Here is an 18,454-nt window from a genome sequence, read left to right as displayed (position 1 = left end):
CTCTGAACAGTGTTCAAAAATTATTTGTATTTTTACATCATGATATTCTTGCTGGTTTTCCTCCTTTTGAGACTCTTCACATGAGAAAGCGGTCAAGAGTCCTCATTAAACACAGCAGATGCTTTTATTAATTGAAATAATGATTTAAAAAAACGTTTAAAAAAATGTTAAAAATGCAGACTTCTAAAATAATTTAGTTAAGTAACAATGTGTTGGTTCGAAAAAGTCCATTCTTACCTTTAACTACAGCTGGAAAAAAAGTAAATTGTGAGGGTCTCAAAGAAAGCTTACTAAAAAGTGTGTTCTGTTCTGTTCTCCCATCAAAAGCACAAGGGGAGATGGACAGAGAAAGGAGAGAGACAAGCACTGCATTACTGTTTCCCTTTTTTCTTGATCAGTGATGAGACTGAATCTGACTTTCCAAACCACAAGTGCTGAATTTGAGCCCCTTGCTAAAGTCAGTCAATGACAACTTTTCAAAAATGAATTTGAGCAACAAGTAATTGAAAGTCATGGAAAAATTATTTCCTTTGTTCTCCATATGTTCGTACTGATGATTTCAGGTTGTACTGCTTATTAGGAAAACAATAAGAGTGAGAGTACCGTTATGTTTCCCAAAGTGCCTTGAATTCGTCTGAGAAACAGTGGAATACTTTGTGGCCCTTCCACTGATGAGGGTTCTGTGTAATTCTTCTCAGACAACGATTCGGGAGCAAACTGTACGATTCCATTGGGATCACCAAACTTTTGTATCTGTAAAAAAGCAAGCCAGCAAACAAAAAATTAGAAATGTAGACTGAATTATATTCTTGCTCAAGTCATTAAGATTTTTGTTGCCAGGTTCTACAGCACATGTATCTACTAGCTCTTCGTAAAGAGTTTTCTCTCTTAAGATTCAAGAATACAGTTAGAATAGACCGTGAGGAGAACAGCGACAACAAAACCAGACAGAGACAGGACCATCAGGATATCAGAAAGGAGTGATATCAAGCTCACAAGCACACACTCACATGCACATGAAGACTGTTACATAAAATCTGTGGATGACTTGCTCTTCTGTGAGAAGATCCTACAGTGATACCTGTAGTGATACCTTAGTGATCCTACAGTGATACCTTAGTGCTGCAATGCCTGGCTATAAGCTCTATAGAAGGGACAGGCAGCATAGAAGGGGTGGTGGTGTGGCTCTCTATATTAGAGAGTCTTTCGAGGTTGTAGAACTCGAGGTTGGGAATGACAAGGTCGAGTCCCTTTGGGTTAGGATCGGCAGGGACAACAAGGCTAGTGTCCTGGTCAGGGTCTGCTATAGACCGCCGAACCAGGATGAGGAGACGGATGAGGAATTCTACAGGCAGCTGACTGAGGTTGCAAAATCATCAGCTCTTGTACTCGTGGGGGACTTCAACTTCCCTGACATATCCTGGAAGCACAACACAGCCCTGAGAAAGCAGTCTAGGAGGTTTCTGGAGAGCGTGGAAGATAGCTTCCTGACGCAGCTGGTTAGTGAACCTACCAGGGGTGGTGCCCCGCTAGACCTTCTCTTCACAAACAGAGAAGGACTGGTGGAGGACGTGATCATCGGGAGCTGTCTTGGGCAGAGTGACCACGCAATGGTGGAGTTCACTATTCTTGGCGAGGCCAGGAAGGGGACCAGTAAAACCGCTGTATTGGACTTTCGGAGGGCTGACTTTGAGCTGCTCAGGACACTAGTTGGTGGAGTCCCTTGGGAGGTGGTTCTGAAGGGCAGAGGGGTCCAGGAAGGCTGGGCGCTCTTCAAGAGGGAAGTCTTAATGGCGCAGGAACGGTCTGCCCCCACGTGCCCAAAGACGAGCTGGCGGGGAAGAAGACCGGCCTGGCTCAACAGAGAATTGTGGCTTGATCTTAGGAGGAAAAAGAGGGTTTATAAGCTTTGGAAAAGGGGGCAGGCCACTAAGGAGGACTTTAAAGAAGTAGCAAGGCTGTGCAGGGACAAAATTAGGAAGGCCAAAGCTCATCTGGAGCTCAATCTGGCTACTGCCGTTAAAGATAACAAAAAACGTTTCTATAAATACATCAACACAAAAAGGAGGACTAAGGAGAATCTCCATCCTTTACTGGATGCGGGGGGAAACCTAGTTACAAGAGATGAGGAAAAGGCGGAGGTGCTCAATGCCTTCTTTGCCTCAGTCTTTAGCGGCAATACCGGATGTTCTCTGGATACTCAGTACCCTGAGCTGGTGGAAGGGGATGGGGAGCAGGATGTGGCCCTCACTATCCATGAAGAACTGGTTGGTGACCTGCTACGGCACTTAGATGTGCACAAGTCGATGGGGCCGAATGGGATCCACCCAAGGGTACTGAGGGAACTGGCAGAGGAGCTGGCCCAGCCACTGTCCATCATTTATCAACAGTCCTGGCTATCGGGGGAGGTCCCAATCGACTGGCGGCTAGCAAACGTGACGCCCATCTACAAGAAGGGCCGGAGGGCAGACCCGGGAAACTACAGGCCTGTCAGTTTGACCTCAGTGCCAGGAAAGCTCATGGAGCAGATCCTCCTGAGAGTCATCATGCAGCACTTGCAGGGCAAGCAGGCGATCAGGCCCAGTCAGCATGGGTTTATGAAAGGCAGATCCTGCTTGACGAACCTGATCTCCTTCTATGACAACGTGAAGTGCTTAGTGGCTGTAGATGTCTACCTTGACTTCAGCAAGGCTTTTGACACCGTCTCCCACAGCATTCTCCTCAAGAAACTGGCTGCTCTTGGCTTGGACTGGCGCACGCTTCGTTGGGTTAGAAACTGGCTGGATAGCCGGGCCCAAAGAGTCGTGGTGAATGGAGCCAAGTCCAGTTGGAGGCCAGTCACTAGTGGTGTCCCCACTAGCTCGGTGCTGGGGCCAGTCCTCTTTAATATCTTCATCGATGATCTGGACGAGGGCATCGAGTGCACCCTCAGTAAGTTCGCAGATGACACCAAGTTAGGTGCGTGTGTCGATCTGCTTGAGGGTAGGAAAGCTCTGCAGGAGGATCTGGATAGGCTGCACCGATGGGCTGAGGTCAACTGCATGAAGTTTAACAAGGCCAAGTGCCGGGTCCTGCACCTGGGGCGCAATAACCCCAAGCAGAGCTACAGGCTGGGAGAGGAATGGTTGGAAAGCTGCCAGGCAGAGAAGGACCTGGGAGTGATGGTGGATAGTCGGCTGAATATGAGCCAGCAGTGTGCTCAGGTGGCCAAGAAGGCCAACGGCATCCTGGCTTGTATCAGGAACAGTGTGACCAGCAGGGCTAGGGAGGTGATCGTCCCCCTGTACTCAGCTCTGGTGAGGCCGCACCTCGAGTACTGTGTTCAGTTTTGGGCCCCTCGCTACAAGAAGGACATCGAGGTGCTTGAGCGGGTCCAGAGAAAGGCGACGAAGCTGGTGAGGGGCCTGGAGAACAAGTCCTACAAGGAGCGGCTGAGGGAGCTGGGCTTGTTCAGCCTGGAGAAGAGGAGGCTCAGGGGTGACCTTATCGCTCTTTTTAGGTACCTCAAGGGAGGCTGTAGCGAGGTGGGGGTTGGCCTGTTCTCCCATGTGCCTGGTGACAGGACGAGGGGGAATGGGCTTAAGTTGAGCCAGGGGAGTTTTAGGTTAGATGTTAGGAAGAACTTCTTCACTGAAAGGGTTGTGAGGCATTGGAACAGGCTGCCCAGGGAAGTGGTGGAGTCACCATCCCTGGAAGTCTTCAAAAGACGCTTAGATGTAGAGCTTAGGGATATGGTTTAGTGGAGGGCTGTTAGCGTTAGGTTGGAGGTTGGACTCGATGACCTTGAGGTCTCTTCCAACCTAGAAAATTCTGTGATTCTGTGATTCTGTGATTCTGTGATTCTGTGACCTGGAGAATTCTGAGAAGGTTCTAAACTGAGCAGGCATCAAAATAATGTGGTTATCAATGAAAAGGCAAGCTTGGGCTTTAATAAATTGAAGCTTCACATAAAAATATACGGCAATGATGGTTCTATCCACTAAGTTGAGCCTCACTCAACTGTAAACAACTTGTACTTTAAAAATCATCTAAATACATTTGAGAGTAAATTAATTTTGAAAGGATTTGGAAAACATATCTCCTGGAGCAAGACACAGAAGAAAAACCACACGTCCTCTTTTCAGTTTTCAGCAAACCTGCCCAAACCTGATTGATGGAAACAAATGACAAAAGCAGACAAGTATATTTATGAGAAATCCTTGCTGCAAATTTATTCTGAAACTTTTGCTGCGAATAAAAACTTTCAGAAAAAGACTAAAAATCCAGTGTACCCTCTAAGTTTGCCCTCTGCCCTCAAAAGACCTGAAGAGAAACAGAGGGAACAGTATGCATACAGAACCAGCAACCCGAGTAGAAGTCACTTTGGTTGGTTTTGTGTTCTCACGACACCGACATAGTCCTGACAGACCTAAAGGCTATGTAAAGAATCAAAGTGTTTTGCCCTGGGTTAGCTATGCACAAACCTCAGTGCCTACTGAGAAGAAAATTCAATGGCATGCAGGGTGAAACACTCCATTCCGAGGAAAAAACTAGGTCCCTGACAGAGAACATGAGGAGTGTGTGGAAACAGAAGCTAATTCCATCAATACATTTCTCTACAGACAAGAAAAACAAATAAGTCCAGTTTATAGGAAAGATTTTTTTTTCTGACTTCTGTAAGAAGTCTCATAAATATTTCCTTAACTGCAGTGTCCTTAGAGCAAGTATTTGCCCTTGACACCTCCTCTGCCTTCTCCAACATATGTCTCTCCTGCCTATCTGTGATCTTCTCATTTCTTTTACAAAAGCTAGCTATAGGAGAGGTAGAAGTCAAAACAAGGGAACACACTGTCAGTTGGGAATGAAGACCCAATCCATGTTCCAACAAAATTCTGCAAGAAAAAGGGCCAGGTCACGGCTTAGGTACCAATTATTACTGATAGATTATTTACTTTTTATTTTCTTCTTCTTTAAGAACTAAAGCCTTAAAAATACATGTGAGTAGTACAAGGAACAAGAAAGCCAAATGACAGACAATGCAATTGGTATGATTAACTTTTTAAAGTTTTGCAGGATAAATACCAGTATCATTGATGTATCAACAGAGGTATCAGGAAAAAAAAAAAAAAAAAAGAAAAGCAATAATGACTTACTATTAGCGTAACATTGTTTGCCTTAGGATCTATTTCTGTTTCACCTTTCCCAAGGCTCAGTCTAATAACAAATATCTCCTGAACTTCAACTTCTTCATGAGGATGGATTTGTAGATTAATAGTTCTCAGACCTCCTTCTCCTTCCCCAAAATAAAATGATCCATTCACAGGGTCACCAATGTCATCATTCAAAGGAGATAAAACCTCTTCTGAATTGGGTCCTAAAATGTCCCAATTAATCTGTGGAAGATATCAGTCTTAGATATATATAGTGGTGATATATTATAGCAGTCCCGCAAGGGACCATAAACGACAAACAAAAACCTGAATCTGGTAAATAGCTATGTTTATATCTTTGTTGTTAATACTGTTGCTAATGAATTGCTTCTGGGAAATCACACAATCCTTTAGAAAAATAAATGCAACAAATTATACAAGTAAATTGTGAAGAGATTGCTACAATGCCAGTTTATGAAATTTTTAATATTAATAAATAGAAAAGAAGAGAAACTGAAATTTCTTTACTATATAATGGAGAATATACAGGACAGTTTCTATTCCTCTCTTTCCAAATTTGTTTTGCAAAGCTCCCCAAATGAGTACTCATTCCATGAAATATCATATGAAGACCTAAAATCACAAGCATTTACTTAGCAATCTGCTAGAAGTTTTTAATTCCTCAAATGATTATCCATACTTTTTCAGCCTGATTAAAAGCTGGTATTTTTGAATTTTCCTGTAATTAGATTTGGTTTTAAGGAGTTCATATTCAGCACTTTAACGTTATTTTTGTTTTGTTTTCCAGTTTTCTCAGATTTATTTTCCAGTAAAAAGACAAAAAAGACTCTTGCAAATTTTACATAGGAAGAGGGAGAGCTCATGGTCTTTAATGCCAATGTTCCAGTCATTTGCCAAGACTGTTAAAGACCTACCTTAGCTCATGTTTATACCTTTCCTTGTCAGTGGTCTGGGACAGAGTTAAAAAAAAAAAAAAAAAAAAGACTAGAAAATTCACAGTAAACAATTTACTGAAAAAAAATGACCTGCTTTATGAAGTGATTCAACTGAATTAACCGAATGTGTGAAATTAACCATACTTGTGACAGAGTTACAGAGTTAGAAGCTAGTTTAAAACAAAGCACAAAAGACAAAAAAAAAAAAAAAAAAAAAAAAAAAAAAGCAGAAGAAAAGTTTAACTACATTTTCTGTTATAGTACAACTACAATAAATGGATAAAAAGGCTGGAATTATCCCACCACAAATCAGTCACAAGCTTTTGAAGGAAAATGCAAGAGTTTTTTGACCTAGTGACTGAAAAGCATGCAGAGTCTTTGACAGTGAGGGCCTACCTGTGTGTCTCCTAACAATCTTCCAGTTCTTTCCAGCACCAGGGACACTTCTATGGGTGTATCAGGATTGGGAAGAGTAATTCGGCTTTGGTTGAGAAATCGTACAATGCCCTGGGGGGAGTCGCTTTTAGCAATAGTGATCTGGCTCACTAGGTGGAGCCCAAGGACTGCTCCACCAGTGGCTCCTGTGAGCTGGATTTCAAATTGCTCTGCAAATTCACTGTATGGAAAGAAAAAAGAAAAAAAAAAGAAAAAAAAAGAAAAAGAGAGGGAGAGAAAGAGAAAGATCATTAGGTAGCCAAGAAAAAAGCAGTTAAAATATACCTAGTAATTCAATTAGACATCCAATTGGATCTGTTTGAAGATATGAAGTCAAATCTGTACACATGCTACAGAAGATTCTTCCTATTTGCAAAGAACAGTGGTATCTGAAATAAAAATAACGTTCCTCCTATTTATGTTAAATTAATGTGTTGTTTTGATTTTTTTTAAAGCAGTGAAAAATATTTTATTATTCACAGTAGTACTATTAACACCTAAAAATATAGATAATGTAACAAAATATCTTGGTTTTGCATAAAGTTTTAAATGAACTACGAGACATTAGTAAGGGCTTTTTTCCTTTTATATTTAGATGCTTTTTTCAGCACTACAGCAATCTTCTGCAGCACTGCATTCTCAGCACTGAAGCACCGCAGCAATTCATTCTATTCTATGAATCTGCTTTTTAATTCTCATTCTACATGTAAGCATACTGCTCATTTCAAAATATAAATTAAAAAAAAAAAAAAAAGACTTCTAAAAAGTAAATTAGTAAATAAACATCAGAAAAAATTAATTACCTTTCTTCATCATCAATAATAGAGATGTATATAAAAGTCTGGTTCTGGCCATGATTAAAAGTGACAGAGGTATTGTGGATTATATAGTCAACACCATTGGGAAGTGCAGAAATGCTTCGAGAAAGAAAATCAGCTGTTACATATCCATAAGTTCCACGCTTCCTCACGACAGGAATCATGACTACTCCAGCATCTTCCTCCACTGCAAGAATAATTGAGATAAAAAGTTATCACAGGTATGTGATATCAAATCTTTTAAGTATTGTGTACAGAAGTCCATTTACCTTTCAGTACTCACTAACAGGATTTTCTGAAGCTACTGTGAGCATTACTTTTGAAAACTGAATACAACACATCTAACACCACTTTAATAGCAGCAAGCAGATGTTTCTTGTAGCACAGTAGCACATGCTTCTTTAATCAAGATGAAATGAGGTTTATGTTCTAAAAACTTCATCACACATTTTTCCCACTCAAATTTTTAGTCAGTGGTTAGTGTATCTTCTAACAACCAAATCAGTAATAGGAAAAAAAAAAAAAAAGTGTTTTACTCTGCTATAACTTCATTTGTACAAATGACAGTTTACTGTTCCTTTAAAAGAAAATATTAAACTTTAATGTACGTTATCATATTACAGTAGCTCATTTTATCTTCAAAGATTATGTAAAAGCAAATCTTTAGGATTATGGAAAAGTCTACTCAATGTGATAAATGAACAACACTTTTAATAGTTTTTAAACTGTTAATTAAGCAGAGAGACTACCACCTTGGGAATAGCTTAGGTTTGTAAGAAATATTCAAAAGCAACCTGAAATGGAGCTAAGTTAAGGATCCATCAGAATATTGATAAGGAATGAAATTATTGCTGCTGATATGAAAGGTCAATTTATTTCTTACATGTTTTTATCATCTTCAAGGGAGCAATATAGAGGTTTCAATTGTTCATGGGCATATATATCAAGTCACATTAGTTATAAATTCTTAATGAAAATATAAACAACGAAATATGTAAGTGAAGCAATGTTTATAACTTCCTATAGTAATTTCTACCTAGAAATACCAAAGTAGTTTCAGCATTAGTGTTTAATGTCCCAGATGCAACTTGAGAATGCAAGGAGTTATAGGAGACCAATTCTGTTCTTATGATGAAAAACAGTGAAATGTTTAGTGGTCTTTTCCTCCTGTCCCCTCACTCTCGAACTTATTGCCCTAGGTATATAAGTGAAAAAAGTAAATAAATCTGCACAGTCATGCTTTTACTATTTTTACAGTGACAGAAAGTATGAAGAAAAAGTACTCAAGAACTTATTTACAGATGTTTATATAGTTTGCATTGGAACTCAGTGTAGATGTTAAAAGGTAACTCAAAAATTTGTGACCTGGTCACAGGCTTATCTTCTAAACTACACTGAAAACTTGGGGTAAACCTACCTTGTAGATGGATGTACTGTGCATCAAATTCTATGACGCCTTCTGCATTGTCACTTTTTGCTATAGTGACTCGTACTGTGGAGATATTTCCTATTATAGGGGGTTGATCCACCTGTAGACCATTTTCTTTTATGGTAAAATCAAATCCACTTGCAAGAATATAGCAAATAAAAGAAAAGAAAAATTTAAAATCATGTTAAAGTTTTAAGATGCATGTATGACAATTTAATGATTACCACAAATACTTCTATTTTCCGAGTGCAATCACTGAAGACTTTCTGGCCACACCTTCTCAAACTATTATATATCTAAAAATAGTAGTTTATTTCCAGATATATATATTTCATTTTTTTTTATTTCTCATTTTATCTTTTTTTTTTTTTCTGTTAGTACTTCATGCAACTTGAAACTCTAGCAAATATTAATGAGCTCATAATCTGAGCAAAGATTAGCTATTAGTGACACCTATGCATTACACATGACAGCGTGCTTTCAAAATGAAGCATTAAGATCTTGAATCAGGAAAAACTTAACTGGTAATTCTTTGCAAAGGTCACTCCCATTGCTATCTTATGACATGGCTATCACAATGCCCTGTGTATGTACATCTCTGTTAGAATCCAAGACTTTGATAATCTTTCCTAATACAGTCATTGTTAATACAAGATATTAATACAACTTCTTACAGAAACATAAATTAAAAAAGCTAAAGGGCCAGAATTTTACAAAACTTGGTTGCACACCAACAGAACTCCACACAGTCACAAGTTGCCACATGTGCATTTTTATTCCTGGTAACATATTCACACATAGGAGAATCTACTGCATCATGAATACAGAGGCTTTAGTTTTCATTCACACATATGAAGTGAGATGTACAGCAACTCCAGACACTGCATATTTACTGGAATTCATATGCAATGTGGAAATTCCAAATTGTCAGCCATTCTAAATTAGGACATTACGTTAGCCCAGTAGTGTTTTCAGATATGACAGAAAAATATCAAAACCTGGGATTTCCATAAACAACAACTATACTTACTCTAACATTAGACTTCATAGTTACAGGTACAAAAATATGATTTTAAACATCAACTTCCTGAGGAATATGCCAGTGTAATTTCAGCCACATATGGCACTACTATCTTTTTATCATGAAACTTTGTGAGAGTTATCTTAATGCTTGTTTATTCTGATTTACTATAAGTATTACTGGTTGGGCAGAAACACTGTATCTGGTGCTTCATTTTAAATAATAATCACTTATATTTTTGACAGGATGCAAGAGATGATGAACTATATACAGTAAGTAAAAAGAAACCAAACAGAAATGTATTTACCATGCAAACCTGAAAGTCCCATATTGTTACATCTGCTTGAGATGTAGCACTGTATTTTTTGTATTCTCTCTTTTGGTAGAAAATATTCTTTCTGGTATTTCTAAACCACATATTGTATTTGTAACTTTACAAGCATATCCCAATTAAACAACCATATTTTACTTATCACAGTGTGTATGACATTCTTGTCAAAACTTGTTTCCGTACCTTTTAGAACATACAAAGTGTACTTTTTCATGGAATGGATGCAACATACGGACTTTTATCTTTAATTAATCTCAATCAGCAAAATGTATATGCTAATGTTGAGAAAACTGAGATAATCATTTCTATCATGATCTGTCTTATGAAATTTTACAGTAAAACAGCTGAATACCAGTGGTGACTTTAGACAGCTAGATGAGATCCCATATATAGCATGTTTTTCTGTTTGTCATCGACCTTGTGTTCAACAGAGGATTTTATCTTTACCTTCCTTCAACTTCCACTTCGGTAATCATCACTGAAAAGTCTTCAGGACCTTCAGGAATGTCATCATCATGAATTTCAACCACAATCATTTTACTGTCCTCATCTGGTTCAAACAACAACTCCCTTACCATGGGAGTGAAATCAATTCCCTCCTCTGCAGTCCCATTTATTATCTGAAACCAAAGACGCACTCTGCCATAGCATCCCCTGGAACGCACAATAGTGATGTTAACCTGAGGGGAAAAAGGCACTATTTAAAAAAAAAAAAAAAGAAAAAGAAAAAGAAAGAAAAAAGAAAAGAAAAAAAAAAAAAGGCTTTGTTCTTCTGTTATAGTTGCTTTTAGAAGACTGTTCTAAAGGTATATTTTCAACAGATTCTGATAGATAACAATATCTGTCTTTAATAAATACAGAGTATATGCAACATAGTAGATGGAAGTCTTCCTCAGAGTTATTAAAATTCTCCCAAAACCACAGATGACCATCAAGGAGACTGTGCTAAGATAAATGCAGGAAACTGTTGATTTATTTTTCTTCTAAAGCTTAGCTGTAGAAAATAGTAAGAATACTGATTTCTTTGCATATTTTACATATGAAGGAACTTTAATCTAGTACCCATTTTTCTTCTTCTGTTATTTGCACTAATTCCCTTGAAAATGTAAATTCTCCAAAAGGAAAATCACTGGCAGCCATAGTGATATTTGCTTTGCTGCTGGATTCATTTATGAGTGCTCCATCACTGATTCCGGTTAGCTGAAACTGGTAGTGACGCTTCTCCTCAGGATGGTTGTCATCTACAGCCTGGAGAGAAAAAATACTGAAAGCTAGAAGTATTTAAAGTATTTCCTGGGTGACGTTTATAATTAGCTTCTAACCAAGTAACCATATAAATTAAAGGAAGCACTCAAAATAGCTGCTCATGTAAAAGTTCTCATATACCTGTATGAGAACAACGGCTGCAGACTGCCTGTCTTGCATTGTCAAGGTCCCCGATATCTCAGTAAATTCCGTGTGATGAGAAGGTGTTATATTCCAATATATTAAGATCTCACCAAAAATTCCTGGGCCACGTGTCAGGCTGCAGGTAAGAACAGAAATGCAGATTTTATTTTCCACATTTAATAGTTAATATTCAGTCTAAAGACAGTGTATCACATTGTTGTGCATGACAGAAATGCTATTAGCACTGTGAAGATGAGTTCTAATGTGATAGCTCACTATTAAGATAGCTCACTTTACAATTCTCTCTTCAGAGAGACATTTCTGCAGTTCTGTTTTATTTCCCTATGTTGGAAGGCATCTTAAGCTGTGTATGTCCAGAGAGCACGAAAGTTTCCTCACACTTACAGCCCAAAGTTGGGGACTGAAAACTGAATGTTATTTGTTCCATTGTGTGTTTTGAGAAACAGTTGTGCGTAGCAGAAGCAAGGCAGGACTGAGAGGTAATGCCCCCAGGCAATTTGTTTCTCAGGGGTAGAATACCCACTACGCCACTAGAATACTACAGTAAGACTGTGATCTGCTGGTTCTCTAAAAAACTAAAGCCTAATCCTGTTCATGAAATCAGCTAACTAAGTCATAGCAAAAATTTGCCTGTACCTAATATGATCTATATGGCACAACTACTGCTGCACAAAGCATCCCTTTATCTTTCATGTGTCTCAGGGCAGCATGAGAAACTGGTGTTTTGCTCATATTTGAGGTTCTACCAGGATAAAGTTTCATATTCCTTTTTCAGCAGAACCACAGAAATATTCTGTGGTTTATGTTATAAGGGACCTTTAACAATCATGTAACAACCTCCTTGCCATGGACAGGGACACCTCCCAGCAGCCCAGGCTGCCCCCAGCCCCATCCAGCCTGGCCTTGGGCACTGCCATGGATGGGGCAGCCACAGCTTCTCTGGACAACTTTCAAGGTGCCTCATCACCCTTATAGTAAAGAATTTCTTCCTAATACCTAGTATTAAACTGCTCTCTTTCAGTTCAAAACCATTAACCTTTGTCCTACCACCACAGACCCTGCTAAAAAGTCTTTTTCCATCTTTCTTATAAGCCTCTTTGTGCACTGAAAGGCTGCAATAAAGTCTCTGAAGGTATGGTAGCATCTTCATTTCTTTCTCCTGTTTTCAGCTGACTGACTGTAGCAAAATAATTGCACCTTGTTTCAGCTAAAAACCAAGTTACTACTTTGGTTTTGCTAATCATCATAGCAAAATAAAAAATTGTCCAGGAACCAGCCCTGAAAAGCAAAATTAATCTTTAAATGTCATTGATTCCTTTCTTTCAATTAGAAAGAAATTCTTCTTTTTCCTTTAATTAATTAAATTTGTAAATAATTTGAAGACTAAGAATAATATTTGGGGCTCCCCAGCCATACTGAACGGACTTGATACATACATAGCATATTCTGCCCTCCTTTAAAAACACACATCCAACTTTAAAAATAGTTCTCATTTTAGAAGTGATAATGAAATGCAGCTCTCAAGAAATGCTTGCCAAATGTGGAGTCTCACAGCTTCTCAAACTGAACTGTTGTCCTTTCTTTGGAGAAATAAGTGATGTACCCACCTAATAAGGGCAGTTCCATTGTAATTTCCAGAAGGTTCTCCAATCAGAACATGTTTGGATGAATGGGCTATCCCAACAACCCCAGAAGCTCCTTCATCACCCATAATAATTATGGTTGCCTGCCCTGTGAAAAGAACACAGCTTGTACAGTAAATAAATTTAAAAAAAAAAATAAATAAAACAGAGAGCTAACTTGAAAATGTTGTGAATTTTAAGGAGACTCTGTGGAATCCTTGGACATTTGCAAAATTTGATAGGATAAAGCCCACAGCAACTTGACCTAACTGAAAAGTCTCCTGTTCCCTGAGCAGGGTTTTCCACCAGATGACCACCCTTGATGGTCCCTTACAAATGAAACTAATCCGAGGTTCTTACAGGTCTGAAGCTGGTTTTGATTGTTGCTTCTTCTTGTTAAAAAGTCCTTTTTGCACAATGTTAACTTCTTTGTGGTTTGTTTGTTGTTATTGTTGTTTTTGTTACACCTGAACACGAAAGTCTATACCAACAATTAATTTAGAGTGAAAAATTATGACCTAAAATTCTCATTGATTTCTTCAGACAAGTAAACAACTTATGAGAAAAAGACTGACATTTCAAAACTGCTATCATCTGCACACAACATATTTAGGTACTGCAGACTAAACTAATACAAGCAGACTTACTAGAATTGTTGTACAACGTGTCTCAAAATATAACATAATTAATTAATTCTTTACCATTTACAGGGGATATTTCTGCATCACCAGCAGAGACTAGCTGTATGGTAAATGTTTCATTTCCTTCCAGGATGCCATCTTCTAGTGCACGTATAACAATCAACTTCTGGGATTCAGTCTGGATCACATAAAGATATTTAAGTTGAAACTAAACAAAATACACTATTATGAAGAAATATATATATATATATTTTCTTTAAGAAATTGTGTTAAGTATGCATATTTTTGATATATTCTGTAAACTGGCTTTTTTAAATGAGAAATCTCTGATTCAGAGATTACATTTTCTCATAGATTAATGCATAGTAAAAATTGCCTCTCAAACATTATGTTGCACCCCAGAAATGCCCTGGGTATATTCAACTGAATAGCAATTTAATTAGTTTTAAATTATTTATTCACGTGGAAGTTTTCATCTTAGAGGAAACTTTCTAAACATAACCTTTTCCAACAGAAAGTACATGTTCAATATAATGTATAAACTCTAGTAATGTTATTAAGATTATATGTAACAGATCACAACTAATTCCTTTCCAATCCACATTTTTGACAGGTGGCAAACATTTAGAAGAATATACGAAAAAAGTAGACACACATATAACTTTAGTAGGTCATACGTTTGTATTCTTGTAAGTATGGACATGTAAGAACTTCAGAAATAAAAACTACTTCTAAGTCTATCAGTAGAGATGGGCAAGTAAAATTTTGGCAGATACCGGTGTCTTACAAAGAAAGCTGTATTCCAGCTGGTTAAAAGTAAAAAATATCAAGTATCCCTATCTATTTAATGCTGAGTAGCCTATATATGCAGTTATAGCCTAATTATGCGCTATTTTAAAAGACATTAAACATTTAAAAGACATTAAACATTTAAAAGACATTAAACATTTTTGGTAGCCTGTAAAACACAAATATTAAGATGACAACGACATCCAATACTGCAGCTCCTGCTTTAGAGCTAAATGAAACTCCTCCTTGTCCAATTTGAAAGTCACTTAAGTGACTACAGTGACATTACTTATTTTTTAAATCTGAAAATGTTGAACACTCATTTATCCTTCTTACCCCTTCAATTTTCCTTTTTGATAGTACGATAATGCAATGGAATAACTGTTCCTGTAATCATTCTTCTCATTCAGTACATTTTTGTTTCTCTTAATAGTAAAAACAATTCATATTTGAAGAGCCTGTCTTCCTGATGATTACATTTCTGCTTTAAAAGGAGGATGACAGCTTTCCTTTTCAGTCTGAAAAAATGCCGGATATTGCTAACCCCACCAGTTCAAACTGGCCCTTTGCTGCTGTTATCATACTTAGTAATTCCTACTTTTACAAACACAAAACAACTATGCAAACATGTCCAAGAAGAAGAAAATATCTGTAAATCTAAGAATATTAGTTCATTTATTACAATACTGGACATACCTCATTAAAGTGAAGGGTACCGTTCAGAGGGGTCAGATCATGTCTTGCTGCTTCCTCAAGAATCCATATCACTTTAACTGCTCCCCGTCCTCCTTGACTCCGACTTACAGTGAGCAAAGCAACTGCAGCAGAGTCATCAGGTGTCTGAGGTTCCTTCACTGTCACCTGATGAATAACAAAGAGGAGGTAGCAAAGGTTCAAGTCATCAGTACTGATATAAAAAAATAAATAAATAAAAAGTATATATCTATCTATATATATAAGTGACAATACAAACTAAGGACAAGAGTAAATATCAACAGGAAGATAATAGACGTAAGGAATGTGTTGAATTCTGCTAGCAAAAATGAGTCACTCAAGTTATTTTTGTATGCCCTATGATTCAAAACAATTACAATGAGTCACAATCAGGCGCAGCACCAGCAGAATGGAGAGTAGAATCACTCACTGTCAAGCAGTAAGACGACAAACGTTTTCTAATTTTTTTTCCAAACTTTCATTTCAATAATACAGGTTATTACAAATCCATTTTAACAATCAACAGAACATGAAAAATCCTATGTGGAACACCCTGAATTATTAGCACATTGAATTAAAATTTACTCATGCAGAAGTCTAAGTCTATGCTGCTGTGCTTTCATTGTTGTTACCATTCTTCACAGCCAGATGAAGACAAGTACTAATATGCCTTCCATGAAAGAATCATCTTCCACTTCAATGAAAGCTCGCCAAGATCAGTTATGTGTTAATGACACAAACCCACTATCTTGCTTTTGCACAAAAGAGTACAATCCAAATCAAACTCACATTCTTTTCTTCAAATCCAAATACTCCAACAGGGGAGTCATTGGGTGGAATGGCAACAGTTACCAGGATATCATCCCCAAGTCTTGCACCACCAGTTACCCTTACTAGGGCAATCTTGAATATTTCAAGGAACTCAACTTCACTGTCATCTATTATTGTAACTTCTATTTCTCCTGCAGCCTAGGGAAAAACAAAAACAAACAAACAAAAAAGTTTCATTTATAAAATTCTGAGAATATTTTGAAAAAATGTGAAATGCAAAATAAATTTTATCTAATAATAGATAAAAAAACATTGGTCAGTTGTACTTACCATACTTGTATGTTTATAAGATAACAAAATTTCAGGATTGTAAACTAATCAAGTCTTGTATGTTAAAACCAGAGGACTGTTCTAGCTTGATAATCAGTAGAACATGCAGGCAGACAATATTGCACTTTAGCCACAATTCTTCTCAAAATGTATATCCTTCTACTGCTTTTCACTTGACATCAACATCTTTTACGTACAGTAAGTATTTCCAAGGGAAGCATGAAATTTAAAACTGTGTGTAGAATACAACTGAAGGAGCATATAGGCTTATTCTGAAAGTTTGTAGGGAAGACGTTATAGATTTTTAGCATAACAGGCTTTATTATTAGAAATTATGTCATCTCTTGTGAAGGTACCAAAAGACATACATCCCTACCTGGTCAATACTTACGAACATTCTGTTTATCCATGTCAAAGCACTATAGTTAAGTCAGAATAATTATTTATAACCCTAAGGCCATATGATGTTTTCAATGAATGGATGCAAATTCTACCGGAGGAAAATGTGAGAAAATCTCAACTTTCTAACCCAAAGACAATTCAATTTTTAGCAAGTGCATACCTGCCCATCTGCAAATGTAAGGTTTCCAGATGATGGTGTGAAGTCTTCAATGCTAGCAGTTAAATGAATGGCTTCCCAATACAGAGTTGATGTCCCAAACTTCCCAGCCTGTCGAACAACTGGAAGTTTCAATATATTCTGTGGTGGCGGTACCTCATAACCAACAACAGTTCCAGTTATATCCTGTAAAATCAACAAGAAACTGCTGAGTGTCACAGCTTTTATTATGTTTTATTTATTTATTTGCAGGTAAGAATAAACGAATAGATATATAATTGCCTGTAAATTGGTCTGATTTTAGCATTGACACTGCATAGCAAAAGTATGGGTTAGATGGCCTTCTGAAATTCCTTTCAGAATATTCTATGACTTCGATTTTAGCACTTCCACCTCCCTTATGAATTTCATACATTTAACTGTGAAGAAATTTTCAAGCATGAACTGTTTGTCTAGTATCTGGTTTTTTTGTTCCTGCTCCGGCAGGGGTATTGTCCCCTTTTCAAGATCCCTTCCAATCCCTAACATTCTTTGATTCTGTGATTTATCCAGAACAATTTAGTGTCATAAACCCTATTAGAACATTATAGAAAGTAGTCTGAAACTAAGGGCTCTCCTGCTGGAATGCAACTTAAAATATTGTTCATTCGGATTTCCTTACCTTTGTAACATTGAAACTAAATATTCCTCTTGCATCATCATTTTCTTCAATTGTTATTTCAGCTATTTCTAACCCAAGCCTCTTCACACTTGGCTGACCTCCAGTGCGAGAATCGACCAGCTGCACATCAGTAATATTGATTATAAATCCTTCCTGTAACTCTGGAACATTGTCCTGGAAAAAAATAATTTTAACTGTCACATTTTTTCTATAAAGCACTACAATAAAAATAGAAAGTTATAAGGTTTATAAAGTTATAATACATGCAGAAAGATGATCACTTGTAGGTTGCTTACTTGTAGGTTGCTTTTACTGTTCAAAAATTCCCAGTACTTGGGATTAGATAAGCACTTGTTTGCTACACATCATGTGAAAGATAGAGGTTATAACTCAGCCTTTGCAGAATTTTAGAAACTGAAGCTGCTAGTCAGATTCCATATCTGTTACAATGGTAGGAAATACTGCTGGCTGCTACTTCTTTCTCCTATCTGTAAGAAAGCTGGCCAGATTTCAGAGACTAAGACAGAACTTGAAAAGTAATACCTTCATTCTTAATATATTTAAAGAATTTATATATTTTTAGTGAAAAATTAATATGTCTCAAACTTCAGAACAAATCTGTTAAGAAGCATTCAAAGTAAAATATATCCTCTGAAAAAACTGCAACAAGTTGCAAAACCAGCAGGTACCTAAGATATTTACAGTTGTCTCCTCTTTCATTAATATATATTCATTTGGAGATTACAGCAAAGCAAACTATTTGGTTCTTCCCCAGTAGCGAGTACATGAATTCTTTTGAAATAAATGACTGCAATTCAAACTAATTTCCAAATATCTG

General features: G+C 37.3%; 1 protein-coding gene across 4 annotated transcripts in view; it reads right to left on the bottom strand.

The window, feature by feature from the left end:
* ADGRV1 (adhesion G protein-coupled receptor V1) overlaps positions 1-18,454 on the bottom strand; it is a 287,686-nt gene that overhangs the window by 174,443 nt on the left and 94,789 nt on the right. For all 4 annotated transcript variants that reach the window (XR_014319280.1, XM_082782584.1, XM_082782586.1 and 1 more), the window contains exons 56-69: positions 17,617-17,790; positions 16,959-17,141; positions 16,085-16,264; positions 15,278-15,442; positions 13,853-13,970; positions 13,137-13,260; positions 11,506-11,644; positions 11,182-11,367; positions 10,567-10,799; positions 8,756-8,904; positions 7,324-7,525; positions 6,482-6,701; positions 5,133-5,372; positions 604-753 (exon numbers count right to left, since the gene is read on the bottom strand). Coding sequence is in view for 3 of the 4 variants with exons in the window: in XM_082782584.1 (XP_082638710.1) it covers positions 604-753; positions 5,133-5,372; positions 6,482-6,701; positions 7,324-7,525; positions 8,756-8,904; positions 10,567-10,799; positions 11,182-11,367; positions 11,506-11,644; positions 13,137-13,260; positions 13,853-13,970; positions 15,278-15,442; positions 16,085-16,264; positions 16,959-17,141; positions 17,617-17,790 (2,463 nt within the window). In the remaining variant the exon portion in view is untranslated. The remainder of the gene's footprint in view (positions 1-603; positions 754-5,132; positions 5,373-6,481; positions 6,702-7,323; positions 7,526-8,755; positions 8,905-10,566; positions 10,800-11,181; positions 11,368-11,505; positions 11,645-13,136; positions 13,261-13,852; positions 13,971-15,277; positions 15,443-16,084; positions 16,265-16,958; positions 17,142-17,616; positions 17,791-18,454) is intronic.

The sequence above is a fragment of the Aythya marila genome (assembly GCF_965140915.1).
Source record: "Aythya marila genome assembly, chromosome: Z".
NCBI lineage: Eukaryota > Metazoa > Chordata > Aves > Anseriformes > Anatidae > Aythya > Aythya marila.
Note: the sequence above shows the minus strand (reverse complement) of the source record. Positions and strands in the feature narration are given on the sequence as shown.